At 40.0% G+C, this 25,279-nt stretch overlaps 1 protein-coding gene across 1 annotated transcript in view; it reads right to left on the bottom strand.

Annotated features, from left to right (window-relative positions):
* The window catches only part of ncln (nicalin), a 47,901-nt gene that overhangs the window by 21,251 nt on the left and 1,371 nt on the right, over positions 1–25,279 (bottom strand). Inside the window, exons 2-5 of the mRNA XM_043721369.1 lie at positions 10,005–10,195; positions 8,782–8,926; positions 4,423–4,517; positions 3,196–3,276 (exon numbers count right to left, since the gene is read on the bottom strand). Of these exons, the coding sequence (XP_043577304.1) occupies positions 3,196–3,276; positions 4,423–4,517; positions 8,782–8,926; positions 10,005–10,195 (512 nt within the window). The remainder of the gene's footprint in view (positions 1–3,195; positions 3,277–4,422; positions 4,518–8,781; positions 8,927–10,004; positions 10,196–25,279) is intronic.

Raw genomic sequence — 25,279 nt, 5'->3', positions numbered from 1 at the left:
AGCTCATTCCATACACGCATCACCCTCTGCATGAAAAAGTTGCCCTTGGGTCCCTTTTAAAATCTTCTCTCTCACCTTAAACCTATGCCCCCTAATCTTGGGCTCCTTCACCCCAGGAAAAAGACCATGTCTATTTACCCTATCCATGCCCCTCATGATTTTATAAACATCTATAAGGTCACCCCTCAGCCTCAGACGCTCCAGGGAAAATAGCCCCCGCCCTTTTTAGCCTCTCCTTATGCCTCAAACCCTCCAGCCCTGGCAACATCCTTGTAAATCTTTTCTGAACCTTCAAGTTTCACAACATCCTTCCTCCAGCAGGAAGAATAGAATATAAAAAAGTGCATAAAGAACTTTAATTCTTTTTTCTCATTCTTTGAAGGGATGTGGGTATTGTTGACAAGGCCAGCATTTATTGCTGATTCTTAATTGCCCCTGACAGTGGCTTATTCAGCATTTCAGCGGGTTGTTAAGAATCAAACACATTACTGTGGGTGTGGAGTCATGTATTGCCAAGTGCTGAGCCCAAGTAAGGATGGCACACTTTCTTCCCTGGAGGTCATTAATGAATCAGATGGAGATTTGATGACAATCAATTCTAGGTGAATAGCCACCATTACTGCTTTTAATTCCAGATTTTATTGATTTGGTTTAAATATTTCACCAGCTGTTGTGGTGGGATTTGAACCTGCCCCCCAAAACATGAGTATACACATGAGCATATTCTGAATTACAAGTCCAGTGCCGTTACCAGTGTACTGTCTGCCCAAATGTAATGTATTACAGTTTACCTATATAGAATCAGTCGGTAGTGTTGAAACATCCAAGTCTGCTGAAAGTCAACATCTTATTTCAACATATGCTTGCTTAGCACAGTTAATTTTATAACAAACCAAAACTAAATTTAATTTTTTTCTCCCTGTTTCAGTGGATTTATTACTATTGTATTAGCATCAACCAGTTATCCTACATATTGCAGATGTAATAATCTCCTATCCATCAAAACTATGCTACCACTGCCTTACAGTTAGTAAGTGTAGGCAAATATGCTCTCAACTGTCGATTGCTGCAGCATTCGAGGTGCACTAGATAATTCATCTTACTTCTACCTGATTCACACTTGGACATGGCTGAATGTATATAATGCAGCTTAAACCAAGAGTCTACTCTTCTCACTAGCAATCAATTAAAAAACAAAGTGCTAATACAGAAACTCACCAAGAACTGGGTTTAAAATAAGAACTGAGGAAAGAGATAGGACTTGTTCGTTTATATAGATTTATGGGTAGATTAAAAGGTATCACGTAAACCTATAACTTGATCACATGCTTCATGTAAAACATTCATTCCTGCTCAGATGTGACAGCTGCCCTCTAGCAAATTGCTCGAACAATAATTTTCCATGTACAGGACAGAGTAAATGCAAAGAAATTATTTGAGAACAGAAGAATGTCATATCCAATGGTAAGCCTTTTATTATCTAATTTCCACACGAACACTTCTCAGCAGTAAGTCACCCTTTTTTCGCTCTTTTGCAGGATTAGTAATTTCAGTTTTAGTTCTCTTATCAAGGCCTACCTTAGGTCATTTCTCAGCACATTTTGTTTGACTCATTGCTGAAGCAAGCAATTCCTTTATCCACCAGACTGTTGTGTGATGCTCTAATAGTCATAGAACTGCACAGCTTGCAAACAACCCTTCATCCATCTCATCCATGTTGACCAGATATCCTAAATTAATATAGTCCCATTTGCCAGCATTTGACCCACATCCCTTTAAACCCTTCTTACTCATCCAGATGTCTTTTAAATGTTGCAACTGTACCAGCCTCCTCCACTTTCTCTGGCAGCTCATTCCATACACACACCACCCTCTGAATGAAAATGTTGCTCCTTAGGTCCCTTTTATATCTTTCCCCTCTCACCCTAAACCTATGCCCTCTAATTCTGGACTCCTCCACCCTAAGACCTTGTCTATTTACCCTATCCATGCCACTCATGATTTGAAAAACCTTTATAAGGTCACCCTTCAGTCTCTGACACGCTAGGGAAATTAACCCCAGCGTATTTAGCCTCTCCCTATAACTCAAACCCTCCAACCTGAAAACATCCTTGTAAATCTTTTCTGAACCCTTTCAAGTTTTACAACAACATTCCTAAAGCAGGGAGACCAGAATTGAATGAGTACTGCAAAACACCAAAGTATGGTTGATCGAAGGCAACCTTTCTCACTGTCCACTATACCTCCAATTTTGGTGTCATCTGCAAACTTACTAACTAAACCTCCTATGTTCCCACCAAGCCATTTACATAAATGACGAAAAGCAGTGGACCCAGCACTGATCCTTATGGCACACCACTGGTCACAGGCCTCCAGTCTGAAAAGCAACCCTCCACCTCCAGTCTCCGACCTTTGAGCCAGTTCTGTACCCAAATGGCTAGTTTGCCCTGTATTCCATATGATGTAATGTGGCTAACCAGTTTACAATGCAGAATCTTGTCGAAAGACTTACTGAAGTCCATTTAGATCATGTCCACCAATGTACCTACATCAATCCTCTTTGTTACTTCTTCAAAGCCTCAAATGAAGTTAGTGAGACAATTTCTCATGCACAAAGCCATAGTGACTATCCCTAAACAGTCCTTGCCTTTCCAAATACATGTAAATCCTGGCCCTGAGGATCTCCTCTAACAACCTAGCCACCACTGATGTCAGGCTCACTGGTCTATTGTCCCCTGACTTTTCTTTACCACCTTTCTTAAATAGTGGCACCACATTAGCCAACCTCCAATCTTGCAGCATCTCACCCGTGGCTATCGTTGATACAAATACCACAGCAAGGGGCCCAGCAATCACTTTTCTAGCTTCCAGAGTTCTAGGGTATACCTGATCAGGTCCTGGGGATTTATCCACCATTATGTGTTTTAAGACACCCTCTGTAATATGGACATTTTTCAAGATGTCACTACTTATTTCCCCAAGTTCTTGAGCTTTCATATCCTTTGCCACAGTAAACACTGATGCAAAATACTGATGTCTCAATGTGTTGGATATTGTTTGACAGGATGTAGTATAAAACTTTGGTACAACCATTATACTTCAACAAAATGCTTGTGTATAATAAAAAGCCTGACGAAATAGGTCAAGAAAGCCACTAACAATAAAGATCTCATGATTAGCCAGGTTTGTACTCACAGGAGCCACTCCAAAGGAGTCATAGTGCGCTACAATTACAATGGTGGGAAGATCCTCTCCACCCAGGCCAGTCAATCTGCCCTAAAAGAATATTAAAATAACGTGAAAACACACAATACCATACTTTCAAGAGCCAAATGTCTTTTATTAGCTGAACAGAAAAGCATAAACATTTTTAAAACATGTACGTTTTATAAATGCATACTTTTAACTTGTTAACTGAACAAATTCTTTCTATTCAAGACACGACTAAGGTGAAAACCAACAGAAATAATGGTTCAATGTTAATCAAATGAGAGAACAACACATTTCTCTTTTAAAACCTTCAAGTTCCTCTACTGTAGTTTTTTTTTGTCTTCCAATTTTTATAATACAAACCTCAATTTGCTTCATCACTTACTTTTTCTCCCAAGACCTTTCCATCCCAGTCCTTTAAGGACCTGCCCCATGTCTATCTTTTCAAGTATGTTTTCAGTCATCTCTCCAATTATTTTGCTAATTATTTATTAATTCTACTCCTCCACTGCATCACCTCTAGATTTGCCATATGTTGAAGTCACTATGACTATCGCGGAGTGTCGCTGCAGGAGAAAGAAAAGCCTGTAGGAATTCACTGAATGCTGGATCCCACTTTCAAAGGTTTGAGTTAGATTTTCCATGAAACAACTCAACTCATGGGCAGTTATAACCCTTCATTGTAGAGTGGATCATTTCCTTGTCATGACAGTCCCATTTCTGGAGAGAGAAAATTGATATTTTCTAGACAAATGATAGATTTTTGTTCAGCAAGGGCATCAAGAAATATGAAGAAAGGATGAGTAAAATAAAGTTGTGGTACCAGTCAGATCAACTGATCAGGTATGAAATGACTGAAATGGCAGAACAGTTTGATTGGCGTTAATGGCCTGCACCAGCTCGTATTGTTTGGAAGGGAAACACTGCCTGAACAGGTGAATTGACCAGATGCTGAATAAGGGTGACCAGCTTAGATTACCAATTGAAGCCTGAAACAGAGGAAAGCACACAACACGAAGTATTTTTCTTCAGAAAATACTAAGTCCAAATTTGAAACAGTGCACTAAATCACACAACTTTTTTTTTGCTCTGCTGTTTTATCAGGTCTGCAAAGTGCCAAGGATCACACAATTGAGTCTGTGCAGTCTTCATTGTTGCACCACTTCTAGCTCCTTAACCATCATTACAATGATAGGAATGATGTCAACCTACCTCAAGGCTGGTTATTGACCAATCACTAATGGCTTTGCTTTGGGTCCCACTTGTAACCATCTGGAAGCCATTGGCTGTGGCTGTGTGCAAAAGGACTAGGAAGAGGAGATCAGAATATATTTTATTCAAAATAGAGTTGAAAGATACTATGTCCAGTCTTGCTAATAAGGCCTTTTAATTTCAATGCTCTAGGGGAAAAACAATAAAAATTGAGTATTTCAAACTGCTCCCACCACCACCAGACCTATAAGTTTGGCTGAGATGCTCAAACATCTAGAACAAGGTGTTTTTCCACAGTTTTAAGTGGAAATTTCATGCAGATGTTACATATTTTACTGACACACTAGTAGCAACATGAAGAACCGACAACATAACTATTACAAAACCAAGCTAAGTATTCAAGAGACTAATCTAATTTAAAAGAGACAGAATATATTAGTCCTTCAAGTATAAATTTATCAAGAATGGCAATTGCTGGTTGTTCTGAGGTGCACAGGTTGCATTTTTATTTTAGCGTTTTTAAAAAATCCTTATCGGGTATGAAATGAATAACCTAATGTAAAAAGCAAAAACAGAACATCATTGTGTTGTATTTAAGTCATGTAGACAAGAAATGCCCATTCTCAGTTACTGCTCTCTTGACCTTGGAGATTTAGGTTGCTTTGAAGTTAGAGGTATAAGAATTCATCTTGGAACAACCAATCAGTTCGGATAGGGAGAAAATAAGATTGTACTTCCAAACACCATTCAATGATTCCTGTTGCATCTTTGTAGACATTAGGTAAAGATAGTTTGGTTATGAAGTTCCCCAAGTCAAATGATAAGAGACGACAATCTCAAGGAGGATTCAAAACTTTTAGGTGACTAGACAATAAGGATAGCCTTGTTTCAAAGTTGGATCAAAGCAGTGAGAATTTAAATCGCCTTTCATCTCACATTTCATTTCATCCTATAATGCACAGAGGATTTTAGTACTGACAATGAAACTCTTTTTGCAATTTCATGAAACCAGCTTTAGCACCAAGCACTTCCAAGTAAAATGCAACAAATTCAGAAACAATATGAAGTGTTCTACTGTAACAACACACTTCTGTCTTAGCCTCAAAAGCACGTGCATTACTTAGTGAGCATGACAGTTTGTAGTTTAATAGAGTAACCATCCTGAACCAGATTGTTAGCCTGCCACTGTTTTTTATTCTGCTGTCAAGCCATGCCCATCACATAATGGACTGATTTACTCAATTCATTTCAGATAAAAGCCTATAACACTAGCAGACAGAAGGTATTTTTGTCACACCAGCATGGACTGGATTGGAATCCAAGTTCTAGAGGCTATCAGTCAATGCCTACCCTACTTAATTGTCTAACTCAACATTTTGTGTCTACCATGACTAATGGTCACTTGGGCAAAGAACCAGAAACTGCTAAACAGCATTGTGTCAGGAGATGAAGGAAGCAAACTCGACATAGAATGTTAGCTACAATTTTGTAACAGCATTGTAACGCAGTATGGTAATTTATTGAGAAATTAAAGAATCAAAAACAATGGCAGTCTGTGGCAGACACTTCCTCAAAGCACTTCATATTGTTGTCAAATGGTTCATATTGATTTTGAGTATAACTATTGACAAATTGACATATCTTAACCCCAACCTGACAATTAATATCTGCATCATAATATTTTGCACACTACCTATACCAACATCAGGTAAAAACAATGACTGCAGATTCTGGAAACCAGAGTCTAGATTAGAACAGTGCTGGAAGAGCACAGCAGTTCAGGCAGCATCCGAGGAGCAGTAAAATCGACGTTTCGGGGAAAAGCCCTTCATCAGAATACCCGTATTCCTGATGAAGAGCTTTTGCCCGAAACGTTGATTTTACTGCTCCTCGGATGCTGCCTGAACTCCTGTGCTTTTCCAGCACCGTTCTAATCTATACCAACATCAACTGGCCGTCAGCACCATTAGGATTTCTTCAAGAGTTAATAATTGGAAGTTCTATGCTGCATATGCACCTTTTCATTCAGATGCCTTAGAGTACCACTTTGGAATCATGCTTTATTACCACTGGACCAATATCCTGGAATTTATCACCTAATACCGTTCTGGGATCTGCATCACCAGTATAAAGACTGCAGGGGTTAAAAAGTCCCACCACCATCTTAGTGCAACGAGGGATAGACGATATATGTGACTCTGCCAATATTACCCACACCCTAGAAACAACTGAAAAGAATTTTGTTCAATCAGTCAGGTAGGTGGATTTGAAGAGTTACAAAAAAGCCAGTTGCTCACAACCTGGTCTATTCAGTCCCTTTAATACATAGATTTGAGAGGCGGGATTTACAGATTCTAAAGTGTGCATATAGGGTTTGGATAGTTACATGAGGGCCACCCATAGTCCATTAGATCATATTTCTTTCATTCTGCATTTTTCTTTCAAGTAGCCTTAGTTATTTCAGCGGTGGTTCACATTTCCTGTCATGATAATGTGATTTCATTCTTCACTTTCCTTCATTGCTCAGACCTTTGAGTATAGGAGCTGGAATATCATATTGAGGTTGTACAGGACGTTGGTAAGGCCTCTTCTGGTGTACTGTGTACAGTTCAGGTCACCCTGCTATGTGAACGCTATTATTAAATTAGCGAAGGTTCAGAAACGATTTACCAGGATGTTGCAAAGAATGCAGGGCTTGACGTATAAAAACACACTGGGACTTTTTCCACTGGAGCATAGGACGTAGAGAGGTGACCATTTGGAGTTTATTAAATCATGAGGGGCATGGATAGAGTAAATAGCCAAGGTCTTTGGGGGGGGGGGGTGGAGTTCAAAACTACAGGGCATATTGTTAAGGTGAAAGCAAAAAGTTTTATAATGGACAGGAGGGGCAACATTTGTTTTAAAAAACAGAGTGGTTTGTGCGTGGAATGAACTGCCAGAAGAAGTGGCGGAGTGGTGGATGCAGGTACAGTTCCAACATTTACAAGATATTTGGATAAGTCCATGAATAGGAAAGGTTTGGAGTGATATAGGCAAATGCAGGCAAGTGGGTTGAGCTTATTTTGGGAACAGCATGGACTAGATGCACCGAAGGGTCTGATCCAATCCTGTCGACTCTATGACTCGACATCAATATTACTATTAGGTGAGACTTCACAAAAGGAAAGAGCCCACAGGAACATGCTGAGGTTTTTAGGAGCTCTTGGAAATTTGATAGTATGGGGTTCCTACAAACAGATTTTACATTTACTGCCATAAATATAGACTGCTGAAAAATATGTCTTGGAATGAGGTTTAGGTGGAAACTTAACATTAAAATAGGGCTCTCAGCTAATGACAGTGAACCTCTGAAGATTCTCTCCTGTGATTGAAGATATCAAAATCCAGCAGAAGCCAACTTGCAGTTGTCTGTTCGCCGCATTCAATGTTAAATGTCAACTGAATGCAGTCTTGAAAGTGTGTCCATGAAAATTGACTATTTGAATTGTAAGACAAGCTGAGGGTGAGATAGAGCACTCAAGTCAAAAAAATAAATCATCAAGACTATTTTGATGCACTTAGCAGGATGAACATTTTGTCTGAATTATCAAAGCAATTCAATGGCTGCAAATTAAGGAAGACAGTACAGAGACAAAGCTCACTGCCAACAATTACGTAGTCGTAGCGGATTTATAGCACTCAGGTGGACCCCTTTCTCCTCCCAATGTGGTATAAAACTTGGAAGAGGCCCTTTTGTGGCTCAGTGGTCACATCCCCACCACTGAACTAAGAGATCTAGTTTCAAGTCCGACTTGCCCCAGAGATGTGTAATAAAATCCCTGAGCAGGTTGATTAGAAAAATAGATTAAATAAAAAAAATTGGGGCCTCTTATGCAGCATTGGTAGTGTCCTTACCCTTGGACCAAAAGGCCTGGGTTAAAAACCCACCTGCTCCAGAGATGTGGGTAATAACATTTCTGAAGACAGATTAGAAAAGTTAGGAGAAAGTGAGAACTGCAGCTGCTGGAGATCAAACAAGTGTGGGGTGCTGGAAAAGTACAGCAGGTCAGGCAGCATCTGCTTTTTCAAAGGAATGAGTCTCAGTCCTGATGAAGAGCTCTTACCTAAACATAGATTCTCCTGCTCCTCGGATGCTGCCTGCCCTGCTGTGCTTTTCCAGCACCACACTCTCGACTCTGATTAGAAAAATTGGTTATATATAAAACTTGAACAATTAAGGAAAGTTTATTGAGAGCAGGAAACATTTGCATTCAAAAACCTTAGATCAGCTGACTGAGGCAAAACATAATTCTGCACAAATAGCTGAATCTCTGGTTACCATTTTATTCAAAACCAATTCATAACGGTTCAACCCACCTTCTGCAGCTGAAGCGGTGCCTTGAGAGACAGAAGCTGAATTTGTTTGTTCATGTATTGACAAGAGTTCATCATCCTCCAAAGCAAAGTACACTGGCACAATTGTCTCAGTTGCCAACAGCTCTGGCTCAATCTCCATGAATTGCTGCAAGTTTGAAAAAGCAAAGTCAATTAGATACCCACAACATCGCCCCCCCACCATCTCTCAAAGATAGTCACTGATACTGGAATGTATAGAGGTTACTTAACAGAAACTTGGAGCAGGAATCACTGTTTTCTATCATTCCACAGTGCGGGGTCAAATGCACTATTAGGTTGCTGTCCTTAGAGATCAGCTTACACAACACACATCAGGGACCTTCCTCATTCATGTGACTTGTTACCAGATCATACTCTCGCCTTACTGACTGAACCAGAGTGGGATCTCAAAAAGGTCAAAATATTTCAAACAAATGATACAGGATTAGACAGAATAGGAGTTGATAATTAAAGCTCTCAATGTGCAAATTTTCCCACTAACTTGAAAATATTTCTGTGGGTAAACTGTGGAATGCATGGCACGTAATTTGGTTTCATTTTGCACCTTTAGAAACATGAACAAATCAATGGGTTTCATTTTAATAGTGAGGAATGTTAGCATTTTGGGAATTGTATATGTTCTACTACAAGCACCCAGTGTTAGGACCTACACAGCCAGATACAACCGATAGTGAGTACTATTTGATGTCAATTAAAATTTATTTCTCTTTGTCACAGCAATCTGCCACAGCTGCAACTTTAGAAGGATCTGGCCGAAATGGCAAATATGTGCCAAATTGGGGACTTTTTTGTTGTGGGCTCATACACACTATGGATAGAACTGAACCAATCCAAACTCCTTTCAAGTAGGACAATAACAGCCAACAGATAGAAAACACCCATCCAATTGCTTTGATCATTTTTGGATTATTTCATAAGTAATACTGATTGGAGATGATGCATGCTGCTCCAAATTTAATTTGGCAATGAATATATTGCAGTATTGGTCATCTAATCAGACCCTAAAATTATGTTCTTACATCTGCTTGTGCTTCACATATTTGTCATAATGCCATCCTAACTCATCAACAAAAACACACAAATTATCATTCGCAGTTACTAGTTATCCTTTGAATAATTGTGCCAGCATGAAAGCTTTCTTCAGTGTTTGTACAATTGCGTGAAATACAAGAATGCCTCTTTACCTGAATGACATCCTGAGGCATTGTCGACATGTTTTGGGGCAGAATTATCACAATTGCCCCTGCACTCTGTCGTATGGCTTCCTGAAACTTTTCAAAGGAAAACTCTGCTAGCCTCATTATTATACACCGGCGGCTCAGTACATCTGCTTCAATTGTTCGAGCCTCTGTGTTCAGCATGGCATTCCTTGTACCTGTTCAGAAGAGATAGACATTGTTTTGTTAGCTGCCAAACAGCAGGTCAGCTGGTCAGACTGCACTACCATTGTTACAGCGACCACAAAGAAATTGTGACAGAAGTTGGAACCAATCCGGCTGTGAGATCAATTGACTATAATTCTTTGAAATGAGAAAGTTTCTTTTATCAAAGATCAATTAACCATGGAACAATGAGGTTCATCTTGAATGATTTTATCTTGTCTCTAAATTTGGAGATGTTTCTCCCCCCCCAAACACACACACTATTTTGTATTAACCATATTAATCCTCATCAACAGAGTGAATTGAGAATAGATCACAGAAATTTCCATTCTTCACATGATACAGTTGAACTTACCTAATCTTTAAAATTTTGGTAAAACGTGTTAACAATTCATTCTGGCAATAATGCTATAAAGATGATTATTTGTTCAAAGTAAAGGACTGTAGATTTCTGTACAGCTGCTGAGTTAAAAATTAATGGGTTGGAATTTCTGAGGAGTGGCAATCAGAGGTAGATCACCACTCCTACATTTTTTTTGTTAAGATAGAGGTCTGCATTCTGATCACAATTCCTGCAGAAATGCAAAGCATATCTTAAGATCAACAGAGACCCTTTAATGCAGCTGGTTGTTGCAAAACAAACCGTGCCCCCTTTGATGGTACCAGTATTCTGTGATGTAAATGTTCAGCCGCTCTGCCATTTCGATAGCTCCCATGAAAGGGTGAGTTTATAAGGAAAGATTGGGGAGTAGGGTGCAGTACGATGCTCGGCAACCTAAATAGTCTTTAGGTTGGGACAGACAGGGATTTGGGTCCTGGGGATGTTGGTGTTGGGTCCAGTGGTACTGGATGTGGTGGTTGGGTGCTTGGGAGTGAAGGTGAAGGTAATAGAGAGGTCACAGGATGATGTCGTTTGGGGTAGTAGGATAAACTGGCAGGCTAGTTTAATAATTAGCTAGGAGTTAGACTAGGTTTGCAATCTAGTGGTAACTACCTACAGCCGAACATTCTAATTTCTCGGCGTTAAACAGAGCCTTTAGAAGGGCTGCAGGTGCAGAGTCAGAATCTTCAATTTCCTGGGCAGTTCCCTCAGAATTTGCTTTGTTGGAGATTCCAGTGTACCAACGTATAACTTCCAGTTGCATTGCAGAACTGACTATTATTGGCACAAAAAAAAGAGGTGATATCGGAGAGAAAAGAGTGATGGTGTTTGCTAATGTCTCAACTCCAGAGGTCACTCCTCTAGGGAAAGAATGTGTGGACCAATTGGACATGTAAAATCACCACAGTACCAGAGCAATTTTCTCATTAGAGAGCAGACTGGTGCTGAGTTTAACCCAAAGGTCACCACACATCAGTTGAGGGGGCAGGATCTTCATGGTAACCTCAGCTAAACTCCCTGAACACTGTTTTAAATGCTCTTTTCCAAGCTTCCATCTGCTGTCCTTTTCCTGAGCAGTCATCTTTTGTTTGCTATGAGCAGGCTTGGACGAAGGACGGTGGACAATGCAAGTTCAACAACTCAACAGACTAGAGTTTGTCAGCAATTTGTTTTTGCAAGGACAACAATAATAGCAGCTGGAGGAACCACAAATGGTGGCAGGTGATGCAACTGCTGAATGGACACATGCAACTAGTGCTATTAGGTATTAGAGTCATACTGGAATGGCAATGACATCGCCAGTGCACCTGCTGAGCTTAAACAATGAAAATTGTAAAATAAGTAGTCCTCACTGTTGAGATGTATCACAATGCAGTCACATATGGATTTCTGAGGACATTATTTGCTGCTATATGATCAATAGTCCATCAGTCAACAAAGCAATTAGCCAATCAAGAACTGTCTTGGCATCAGCACTGACCATGTGTAACTGATTCCAATGACAATATACAGCATTGTCAATTCCAAGTGTCACATCAAAACACAAATATAAAAGTACAGTATTGTTTAGCATTATTTTCTAGTAACCAGTTATATACCAATTGCTGTGACAAACCTGAAATCACTCCTCTACCCTGTTGGCCTTTAGATATCTCTTCCACACACAGCACCCTCCTTTCTGGTCTGAGGAGAGATTCTGGAACATTCCCAGCTATTTATCCCTGGTTATTTGCCTTCCTAAGGATATTATTACATTTGAGAGGGTTCAGAAGAGATTTGCCAGGATGTTGCCAGGACTGGGGGGTTTCAATTGTAAGGAAAGACTGGATAGAAATCAAAGAATCCCTACAGTGTGAAAGCAGGCCATTTGACCCATCAGGTCCATAACCATCCTCCAAAGAGGCTAACCCACCTCGCCTGCATATCCTGGGAAATTTAGCATGATCAATTCACCTAACCTGTACACGTTTGGACCGGGGGAGGTAACCGGAGCACCTGGAGAAAACCCACACAGATATAAGGAGACTATGCAACTCCACACAGACCCAAGGGTGGAACCGAACCTTGGTCCCTAATATTGTGAAGAAGCAATGCTAACTGCTGAGTCACTGTGCTGCCCATAGGTTGGGACCTGTTTCACTGGAGTTTAGGAAGTGGAGGGTTAACTGTATAGAGGTTTATACAATTATGAAGGGCATAGATAAGGTGAACAGCAAAGGACTTTTTCCCCCAATGTGGGGGAGTTCAAGAACTAGGGGGCACAGTTTTAAGGTGAAAGGCAATATATTTATAAAGGGACCTGAGGGGTAACTTTTTCATAGAGAGGGTAGTTCATGTGTGAAACGAACTGCCAGAGGAAGTGGTAGTTTTAACATTTAAAAGACATTTGGACAGGAACATGAATAGGAAAGGTTTAGAGGGTTATGTGCCAAGTGCAGGTAGGCAATGCGGCTAGTTTAGTTTGGAAAGTTGGTTGGCATGGACAAGTTGGACTGCTGTATGACTCTCTGACAACAAAATCCATTTATTGGCCATTGTCATCACTCAATAAGCTGTAGTACGTATTTATGGTTTCCAGGTGACAAGATAAGAAAAGAGAACAAGTAAGGCAAATGTGATCAGGAAGTTGAAATAAAACAGAAACAGATGGTCAATATTAAGACAACCTGCACAAGTGGAAGGCTATCAATTTTGGAACAAAGAAAGGAAGAATCACACCGTTTACTAAATGGTGAGAAATTGGAAACCGCAGAAGAACAAAAGGATTTGGGAACCAACTACGAAGATTATTAAAAACAAGTGCATAGGTAGAATAATGTAAAAGGCTAATAGAATGTTGTCCTTTTTTCCATAAGACAAATGAAAGGAAGCTACACTTCAATTGTACAAAGTCCTATTCTGACTTGACCTGCATTCAGATCAGCAAAGGATATTTTACCATTAAAAGGGGCACAATGCAAATTCACTTGAACAATACCAGAGTTTAGAGGGCTCATGTATGATAGTAGGCAACACAAACTTGCCAAGTATTCTCTAGAGTTCACTCTAACCTCTTTTAAGACCCTCTCAAAATATACTGCATCTCTGACGAAGCTCTCACGCAACTATCTTCGTATCTCATGGAATCTGGTGTCAGACGATGTCTGATGCACTGTGAAGCATCTTGGGATAGTTTAGTATACCAAAGGCATTACATATATCCAACTTCTTGTTCGAGGATTGAGCAATGTTCAACACGTTGAAAAGTATTTGATAATGGTATGTATGGGGAAACTACTTGCTCTGATGTCGGAATATCAATCTTCAAATTTGTCAGGCCACTCAGAAATCAAATTTGAAAGTAGATTTTACACCCAAAGAAATCGTGGAAATCTAGTACTTTCCTCCAAATGGCTGTAGAATACTGAAACAAGGATTGAGAGTTTGTAAAATAAGGTTTTCAAGATTTACAGAGTAAAGGCAGGCAAATGGAATTGAGATACGTTATTGAGGATTATGGGGAAATGGCAGGAAGATGGAGTTAAAGATGGTCAGATCAGCTATGATCTCATTGAATGGCAGAGCAGACTTGATGGGCTGAATGCATACTTCTGCTCTACATTGAGCCTACTCTGTAATTCAATTGTGGCAAAGGGCCTATTCATGTTCCTGAGATTCCTTAATCGTTTAATAGTTATTTTAGTTCTGTCACAGAAGCTTGCTTCGTTACCGTTCAATTTTCCCGGCTGGGTACAATCCCAAAGTCATCGAGCAGCCTTTTGTTTCCCTGTCAGAATGGGTATTCTCCACATAAATGTAAACAGAGCATGTAGACTAACTATTGAAGGCTGACATCAGCTGACACAGTAAAGACAGGGCTGAACCAAACATGTTAGTGTCGTACTTGGTACTTTTATCCAATAAGCAACAGAGTTGAAACTTGCCTTCTTAGAAAAGCAATTAAGTTTGCAAACAATGAAAGTGGAGAGAGGAACAGAATAGAATACACAGGGTCTGTTGTGCAAAAAGGGCATTGTAAAGGGGGAAGCTTAACAAAGATAATTATTACTAGTTAAAAACAAGAAGTATTGCTTTAATTATATTGTATATTGCTAACACTTTGAGAACTAAAGACCAAAATATGACTTAAGTCATTCAACCACTGACATCACCTCTCTCCACCCTATGACAAGATAGGTTTTAAAAACTGGCAACAGGGAAAAACGTACATGTTGCTTCCTCAGCAGAAAAGTGTTCTTAAGATACTACATTGATGTAGTATTTAAACAGATCACCTCTTGACAAACACCATCTTGGAGCCAAAGCCAACAACTGAGTCATATGCCAGGGCAGAATTCCTGCAACACTGCACTGAAGTCAATTTAGATTCTGCTTAAATTTACAACCTTTTGAAACGGAGACAAAAGCACCTTTTTAAAGAAAAAAGCTGACATCTTGAAAAATGTTAATTCCTTGATTCTAACACATAATATGTTAACAAGAAGACACGGAGCACCTCAGGGAGGTGTCTACTCTTGGGCGAAACATGCTACAGTCTTGTGGTAATGTTTGGCAGAGCTTTCCACTTTAAATGGAAATCGAATTCCTGGAAGACTAAATCTTTTAAGTAAACTCATCATTTCTTGCACAAGTAAAATAACAGCAACGAAACAAGTTACAAATTTTGAATGTATAATATTCACTGGTTATCCACAACGGGTTTTTTCTCCATTATTTAATAATTTAAATTAAAAAAGGTGCATTTCCCAACCTTTACTGTTTACTCTAAATTGACCTTTGCTTCCTTGCACATTCTCGTACATAAACATAAAACACAGTTTTGAACTTTCATCCTTTGTACTGTGCTTCCATCAAGGCTCTTAGACAATCTCTTACTCCAACTTTGTTGTTATTTTGAGGATTCAAAACAATGAAACTCCATATCTCTTCTCAATCTAAAGTCTACAGCCTTTTCATCCTCATTCATTCAATCTCAGCAATGTCCTGCAAATTAAGCTTGGCCTTTTGACTGTTTCCTGATAATAAAAACAATAGGCCAGAACAGGGTATGCTATGTTATTCTTTGCAATAATTTCAGAATTTGTATTATTTCACAACCATAAAAATATATAGCTCACAATGGGAAGGAAAGCAACCATACTGAATTTGCCACACGTTGAGCTTTTCTCTCCTACAGTGATACTCATAATTACAGTAACTGATAGATTAATGGAAAATGGGTTAAGTAGCTCACTTGAAATCTTCTCACTCAGACACTAGGGATTACACTTCCAGAATTAATAACGTTCTATAACATCTCTGTTCACAACTGAATAAATTTATTGACAATAGAGACACAAGAAAGCGTAACAAAATCCATAAGACAGTGTAATACTGTCACTGGCCTACTTAAAACATCACCAGTAGTGGAAAGTAACATATTTGAGCTCATGATTTGGAGGAGCCGGTATGAACAAAGTTAAAAATCACTTAACATGAGGTTATATTCCAACAGGTTTAATTTGGAGGCACTTGAGCTCATGAACCTTAACACAATGTAATGTGCTAATTGTGCAATGTCTTTCAAACTGCTTCCAGTAATGTTACCAATAGTGACAGATCTGTTGCAATTCTATTGGTTTACAGTTAGATTCGCTGTCTCAAGACTCCATTAAAGTTCTCAAGATTTGTTCTTGTAGCTTAAATTAAGTGTATCAGTAATATTTGAAAAGCACTTTCAGGAATTCAGCAACAACTCTAAAGGATGTTGATTTGGCTAGAGGTTCTTATTACTGTGATCCATTAGACATGCTGCAGCTGCACAGGACTTCAGTAAGGCCACTTTTAGAATACGGTGTTCAAATCTGGCCCTTCTGGTATCGGAAAGATGTTGCAAAACTTGAAAGGGTACAGAAAAGATTTACAAGGATGCTGCCGAGATTAAAGGGTCTGAGCTATCAGGAGACGCTGAATTGGCTGGGGCTTTTTGCCATGTAATTTTGGAGGCTGAGGGATGACCTATGGAGGTTTACAAAATCTTGAGGGGCATGAATAAGGTGAATAGCCAAAGGCCTTGTCCCAGGGTAGGGGCATTCAAAAGCACAGGGCGTAGGTTAAAGTGAGAGGAGTAAGAGTTAAAAAGGAGCCTAAGGGGCAACGTTTTCCACTCATAGGGTGGTGCATGTATGGAATGAGCTTTAGAGGACGTGGTGGAGGCTGGTATAAATACAACATTTAAAAGGCATCTGGGTAAGTACATGAATAGGAAGGGTTTAGAGGGAAATGAGCCAAATGCTGGCAATTGGGACTAGATCAGATTAGGATATCTAGTTGGCATGGACGAATTGTACTGAAGGGTCTGGTTCTGTGTTGTATAACACTATGACATTAGCTTGCAAGAATGATAGCAATGTGGCCTGGGTGTTAAAAAGCTTGACTCCAGGGTTTGAACATATAATGTAGACAGACACATCATGCAATACAGCATAGCATACTTTTGAGAGTGCTGTCTTTTGAATGAAATGAAGCACCATGAACTCCCAGCTTGCCATTCCCATGTTTGGAAAAGTTCCAATGGCACTGAAGTGCAACAAGGGCATACTTAGCACATTTCGGCCAGTATCTATCCCAAACCAATATTACAGGAAACAGAATAGCTTATACTACCTCAGTTAGGTTTACTGGATCCCACAGCGTCAAATTTGGCTGCTTTATTTATCCACATGATCACATTTAAAAGCAATTAATTGCACATAAACTAAGTGTGGGATAGGAAAAGCGTTATAGAAATTGAACCTCTTGATTTCAGTTCGATTTTTCTAGGAGTTCGTCAAATGGTGCCAGACATTTTCAACAGGCAGAGAGAAAAAAAAAAGAACTGTTGCGCCAATAATTACAATTAAAAGGAAAACATAATTATGGATCATTTTACTGGGTGTGCAGAAAGTTGGACCAACAAATTAAAGAGAATTTTGCTAACATCTCTGCAACACAGAATTTCAGTTCTTTGCTACTGAAGCTAGAACATACAGACTTTGCAACAGACAACCATGGAAAAGGTTGATTGTCAATCTTCTGCACTATCAACTGATGTTTGAGAAGACCCAGATGCTTTTTGGCCCCAAATTCCATTTTCAGGGGATGAACGAGGCACAATACACAGTATTTCCTGGGATAATGTAACAGAGCTATGTTCAGATGCTGAAGCGTGTCAGGACAGCTGTATGTGTTTGTGCTTGCAGCTGCCCATCCCCCTTGATCCCTGTGAAGTTGACAGACACTTTGAACTTCTATGCAACTGGCTCCTTCTAGGCGATCTCTCAATTGTGCATGGACCATTGCCTCAGGACAGTGGCTGATGCCTTCTATGTTAGATCACACTGGTTCATATTGCCTCCCAATGAAAAAGGTCATATTGCAGCCCAGGCAGTAAGATTTAGAAACATAGTTGGGCATCCACAGGTGCAGGGTGCTACTGAGAGGGGCATAACATACGGCCATAGAATTCATCAACAGAAGGCAGATTCTTTCAATCAATGTGGAGGTGATCTGGGATCACCACCACCACTTCCAGGTAGTGGGCACACACTGCCAGGAAGCAGCCATAATTCCTCTATCCTGGATCTCTCTTATATACCTGTTGCAACTGAGGGCCCTACTGCTTTACAAGGCTGGTTACGGGGAACAAGGACTACTTAGTGCAACCATGGCTTAGGACAGTTTTGCACCACCCTCTGATTAATGCAGAATGCTGATACACTCCTGCCCATGTCTCAACTACGATGTTGTGGAGCAGGCTAAAGGGCTGCCGAAATGCAGTTCCATTGCTTGGGACCTGTCCTCTGGTATAGTCTGGATACAGTGTGCAGTATTATCCTGTGCACAACTGGAGCAGGCAACTGTGTGATGGATTCTGACAAATTGGAGGAATGGGAGCAGTCTTCTGTTGAGGACAATGGGTAGGAGGAAGCTCTCATTGTCCATGACAGAGTCGAGCTGCACTGAATGCCGCAAGCCAGACAGGACCTGAATAACACCTGTTTTCAGTAGATGACAGCTTAGTGCAGCAGACCATCCTGGACTGTAAAAGAGCTATCCGTCATAACAAAAAACAAATGCTGACATTGAGGGAAACTGAAACCTCTGTTGGTTTTGTTAGTGTTACTCTGAGGTGGTTGCAAATAAACGTTCATGCTTTATTTGTCCAATGCTTGCCAGTACTTCCCCCCCCACCCCAGCCACCCACTAGACAATGACAAGCTGTGGGTGCCCAGTGAGCACGGGAGACAGAGTGGCCTTGACTTAGAGAGGATGCTTTAATGGGATGTAGCTATTAATAGGTAAAGTGTGTAAAGTTGTGGTTAAACAATGACTAGGGTGAAACAATGTACTGTAGTTCTATGTACAAGGGAGTGTCATTTATGCCCATTATTTGCCATGAGCAGTGTGGGTTCACGGGTGCTCCATCACAACGTTGTGCAAGAGCGGTAAGTGGATACTCCAGATTGCTAACACCTATCCGAGAATTTAGCAGTCATTCAAAGATGGCGTAGGCATAAGGGATTCTGGTGCTTTGGCAGATATCCATTGAGTTGTTGAGAATGGTGTGTGGTAAGTTGGGGCTCGAATTGGATGCAAGGGATGCTGTAGGGGCAGAATAATGGTAATGAGGCATGTTTAGCAAGATATAGACAGAAATCTTGCTAGGCTTTGAAACAATTTAAATTTAGTCCAAAAAAAAATTCAGTACTTAAAATTAATTTAGCTTAACATCCTGAACTATGAATTGAACAAATGAACCTCGTTAATTAATAAGTAATTACAGATTTTTTTTTGGTAATTCCACTGTTTTAATTTAAGTCGAATTGAGTAAAACCAACTTTTAAAAATCAACCAGGCAATCTTATAGTTAACAATTTACCCACATCAGTCCAATGCCCTTATTAGGTGAGATGAGAATGTTTCCCCACAATACACGCATAAATGCCAAACAAAATGTCATGCGTTTGAGTCGTTTCTGCTTTCTCTCTCCTTCTTGTACGCACATCATATGGAAACAGACAAAACTGTTTGAGTCAGGGATTTAAACATGCATGGTCAGAAGTTCAAAATTCTAACTTGCCATTTGTTGCCACTGAAACAATTTCTAACAAACTCAATAGCTTTTCTTGTGTGGAGGCTGTTTATTTAAGATGCTCTCTGTAGGAAGGTCTCACGACTATATGACTTATATTCACAAAACATATGCTGCCTCGGAACAGCAACAGATAATCTCTTTCACACTCTCACTCCAGGCACCATGCTCCAAGAGTGCTTTGTTCATCAAGGACTTCCATGGACTTATGCTGGCCCACAATTATGCTTGGCAACGTACTGCAGAGGTTTGCTCATGCAGAGGCTGGGTGGGTATGGTGGTGGCGGTGGAAGAGGTGGTAGCAGGTAGAAGATGGAGGATTAGTACTAGAGGATTGGCTAACTAATACAAGACAGGGTTGGGAGAAAGGAGACATTTTCAGGATGGCAACTTGTACTAGTGGAATGCCACAGGGATCAATGCTGGAGCCACAAGTATTAATCATATATTAATGACTTGAATGATGGAAGTGAATGTACAACTTTGCAAATGACTCAAAAAAATAGGTGGAAAAGCAAGTAACGAGAATGACACAAAGAACTCAAGGAGGAATACAGTCAGGTGAAGGGACCGGACCAAAAAAAACACTTAGCAGGCAGAATATAACGTGGGCAAATATGAGGTTATGTACTTTGGCAGGAAAAATAAATGCTGAATATTATTTAAATGGAGAAAGATTGCAGAAAGCTGCATCACAAAGGGATTCGGGGCGCTTGTGCATGAATCACAAAAAGCTAGAATACAAGGTAAACAGTAACAGTCATAGCACATAAATGATAGGCAATAACCATCTTGAATAATAGACAATGTAACCATAACCCTTGACATTCAATGGTGTTACCATCAACATCCTGGAGGGTCATTATTAAGCACTGGCTAGAAGAGCAGGTCAGAAGCTAGGAATACTGTGGGGTGTTATTCACCTCCTGACTCTTCAAATAATGTCCACCACCTACAAGGCACAAGTCAAGAGTGCGATGGAATACTCCCCACTTTCTTGGACTGTTGCAGCTCACTTGATTGCCATCACTTTCACAAGCATCCACTCCCTCCAGCATGATGCTCAGTAGCAGCAGTGTGTACAGTGTATCTACAAGATTGCCTGCAGAAATTCATCAAAGATCCTTAGACAGCATCTTTCAAACCCATGACCACTCCATCGAGAAGGACAAGGGGAGCAGATACATGGGAACACCATCACCTGCATGTTCCCCTCCAAGCAACCCATCTACCTGACTTGGAAATATATCGTCATTCCTTCACAGTCGCTGTGTCAAAATCCTAGAATTCTCTCCCTCAGAGCACTGTGGGTCAACTTAGACTGTGGACTACAGCAGATCAAGACAGCAGTTCACAATCATCTTCTCTCAGGCAACTCGGGACAGTAAATAAGTGCTGACCAGCCATCAATGCCTACGTCCCACGAGTGAATGAACAAAAAGGGAAGGCAAATGGACAGCTGGCCCTTAGTTCAAAGGAAACACAATATAAAATAGGAGTTGTCTTGCTAAAGCTACAAAAGGGACCTGCTCCTCGGATACTGCCTGACCAGCTGTGCCTTTCCAACACCACACTTTTTGCCTCTGATCTCCAGCATCTGCAGTCCTCACTTTCTACCAGTTAAACCACACATGAAATACTGAACAGTTTTGGTCACCTTATCTAATGAAAGAAATACTGGCATTGGAGGCAGTACTGAGGAGCATCACCAGGTTGATTACAAAAAGGAGGGATTTTCTTATGAGAGGTTGAGTAAATTTGGTTTGTACTCATTTAAGATTAGAAGAATAAGAGCAGATCTTATTGAAATATATGCAGTTCTTAGAAGGCATAAAACATAGGAGCAGAAATTAGACCGTTCAGCTCATTGAATAGCAAAGCAGACACAATCATGGCCGATGTGTTTCTCAACCCCATTCTCCCACCTTTTCCCCATAACACTTGATACTCAAGAACCTAGCTATCTCAGTCTTAAATATACTCAATGATCTGGCCTCCATAGCAATGAATTCCATAGTTTACCACCCCTGGCTGAAGAGGTTTCTCCTTATCTCCTTCCTAAAAAGGTCTCTCCTTTACTCTAAGGCTATGCACTCAGGTCCTAGTCTCTCCTACCAATGGAAACATCTTCCCGACATCTATGCTGTCCAGGCCACTCAATATTCTGTAGATTTCAATTAAATCACCCTCATCCTTTTGAATTCCACAGAGCATAAAACCAGAGTCCTCAAATGTTCTTTGTATGTTAAACTTTTCATTCTTGGCACCATTCTCTGAACCTCCTCTGAACATGCTCCAGGGCCAGTACTTCCTTCCTGATGTGGTCTGACCAGAGCCTTGGAAAAGCATCTGTTTTTATAGTCCTCTCAAAATAAATGCTATCATTGCATTTGCCTTTCTAATTACTGACTCAATCTGCAAGTTTACCTTGAGAGAATCCTAGACTAGAACTTCCAATTCTCTTTGCACTTCAGATTTTTGAATTTTCTCCCCATTAAGAAAATCGTTCATGCCTCTATTCTTCCAAAGTGCATGACCTCACACTTTCCCATGTTGTACTCCATCTACCACTTCTTTGCCCACTCTCCTAACCTATCCAAATCCTTCTGCAGCATCCCCGCCTCCTCAATGCTACCTGTCCCAAAACCTACCTTCATAGTATTTGCAAACTTAGCCAGAATGCCTTCATCTAGGGTCACTGCTGAGAGGTTGTTTTGTTTTGAGACCGTCTAGGACCAGAGGGCATAATCACAGAGTTAGGGCTCATCCATTTAAGGTAGACAAGGAGGATTTTTTTTCCTCTCAGCATTCAGATTGCATAATACTTTACAGCAGAGGATGGCTGAGACTGGGTTAAGCATACTCGAGGCTGAGATAAAAGCAAGGACTGCAGATGCTGGAAACCAGATTCTAGATTAGAGTGGTGCTGGAAAAGCACAGCAGTTCAGGCAGCATCCGAGGAGCAGAAGAATCGACATTTCCAGCAAAAGCCCTTCATCAGGAATACGAAGGGCTTTTGTCTGAAACGTCGATTCTCTTGTTCCTCGGACGTTGCCTGACCTGCTGTGCTTTTCCAATACCAAACTCTAAATACAACTAATACTTCCAATTCCAAGTTACACAAGTAAAAATACTCTCTTCCCATCAGTGTATCATATCTGAAAAAAAAAGTTTAATTACAAGGATTACTGCTGAACTGCAGTGACTGTTACATAAGTAAATGCAGCAACTTGCGCTGTTGTTGTACCAAAAACAAATGAGATGATTTTCTCTCAAGTGGCATTATCTAAGACATTGAGAAGTGGCTTTGGACTTGATTAAGTCTTTTATCACTAAATCAGCAAAAAACAAAGTTCAAGACGAGGTTTGCATCTCAACTTGGAATTTCCTCTTGGACTCAACCCAGTAGAAAAGACCCAAAAATGCAGGCATTCTGTCAAAAACAAATAAGATTTTACAGGAAATTTATGTATTATTAGGAAAAGGAGGACAAAGCAAAGAAATGTGTGGCTGGAAAGATAATGCAGGAGAGTAGGCTTTAGATTCTTGATATGTCAGGTCTTGTTCTGGGGTAAACAGGACCTGTAGAGACTGGGTGCATTGCACCTAAACAGACTCACACCTGAACTCCGTGAGGTGACTTGCTAGTGTTATTGAGAAGGTTTTAAACTAAGAGATAAAATCAGAGATGATTAGCAAAATGACCAGGATATCAGGAAACAGATGGCACTAGAATACAGAATCTATGAATCTAGAATCTGGCTACAACTAAGGAACAAAAAGGTTCAATTATATAGGCTAGCTATATTGCAGTTATATTAAAGTTCATCTTATTTACAAGGACAAAATGTATATTGAGAGTTTCGCACTTTGCTTGGTTCACAATTGCTTTCACTAATTTTTATGTTTAGATGTATTCACAAATCACAGAATTGCTGCAATACAAAAGGAGGCCATTTGGTCTATCGCGTCATTCCTTGTTCTCTGAATGAGTATTTCACTTTGTGCCATTCTCTCATCATCAATTTGTGACCCTGCACATTGAGAAAGAATTAAACTTATTTGAAAAGGCACAATGTCTTGACTGAAACTGCTACTGATAAATATGCAGGAGTGCATTCTGGACCCATAGTGAGCCAAAACCCTCTAATACAAGTAATCACTGTCCCACAAATGTTCTCCGACCAACATTTGATCTATGTGGCCTGCCATCAACTAGTGGGAAGTATTTATATGGACAAATTTGTAAGGAATTTACATGAGGATGGTAGAGTAGATATAATGAGGAACATTATGACTATCCAGGTGCTACTTGATAGTTAAAGGTCAGAGAGGTGCAAACATTCTCAGGGTGCATTCAGGAAAATTTTCAAGTGTCCTTCCACTTCATCCAAAAAGGAAACACTGTTAGAAAACCAATATCTACAGAATGAGGCCGGCCAAATAAATCAATTATTTGGAAGAATTGTACTGTTAGCATTAGTGGACTAGCCAATATTTATCTGTGAATTAACATCACATAATAAGACTGTTATAGTACAGTTTGAGGAGCATGCTGTCAGTATTTTGGCTATTATTTTCACACATTACCATATTGACTTGCTTCATTAGCTGTAACGTGGTTTGAGAAGGCTAGCAGTTGTGAAAGGCACTGTATAAATGGAGAATTTTCTGTCTTGTAAACACTTTAACCTTAAATTACACTTTTGTAACTTCAGACTTATCAATGATAATACTATCTACATTATCTTCCACCTTTTGTAAACTTTAGCTCATTCTAAAATTAGTCACCTCTATTGTTACTTGCACAGAAGTACATTCACCGGTCATCCTTATGCTTCCTCATTTACAATTGGCTCACAGTGCAGCATCAGACTGAATTTAAAATTCTCATCCATAACCATGCCCCTTTAGCTCTACAATCTTCAGCCCTACAACCGCCAAGATCTGCATTCCTCCAATTTTGCTGCATCCCTGACTTCCTTCAGCATCTATTGGTAGCCATCAGCTCTCAAAGCCCCAAGTTCAAAACTTGCCCCTCTACTTGTTCAAAACATTCCTTTAAATTCAATACTTTGAGCAAGTTTTAGGTCACCTGCCCAATACCTACTATGTGTTCAGTGTCAACTTTTGTCCAGTAACAATCTTCTAAAGAGTCCTGGGAAATTTGCCATGTCGAATGCACTTTAGTTGCAAGTTGTACCTTGGGCTGAAAATTCTGATCATAATTTGAAGAAACACAAGACAACAGAAAGTTTGCTTAATGCAAATTATAAGGAGCAAGACAGAAAGATTGATAGATGTTTATGAAAGATCAAAGAGGGTGGAGTTACTGCATGTGAACATAAAACTTCACAATCTCTTAACCTATGAATGTGATTTGTACTTTACATGTGGGTTCAAAATGCAGAAAGTTTCAAATTACTATATTTCAGGTCTCTTTTCCAAGAACTTAGCATGACAATGGTTTCTGCTCAAACCCTGACAAGGAGCTTGAATCCACAATTTCATAAGCAGCAAGAGCCACCAGCTGAACTGAACTGACACCTAGAGGAGAACTGTATTTACAGCACAAATGGAAAC

Source organism: Chiloscyllium plagiosum, chromosome 31 (genome assembly GCF_004010195.1).
Source record: "Chiloscyllium plagiosum isolate BGI_BamShark_2017 chromosome 31, ASM401019v2, whole genome shotgun sequence".
NCBI lineage: Eukaryota > Metazoa > Chordata > Chondrichthyes > Orectolobiformes > Hemiscylliidae > Chiloscyllium > Chiloscyllium plagiosum.
Note: the sequence above shows the minus strand (reverse complement) of the source record. Positions and strands in the feature narration are given on the sequence as shown.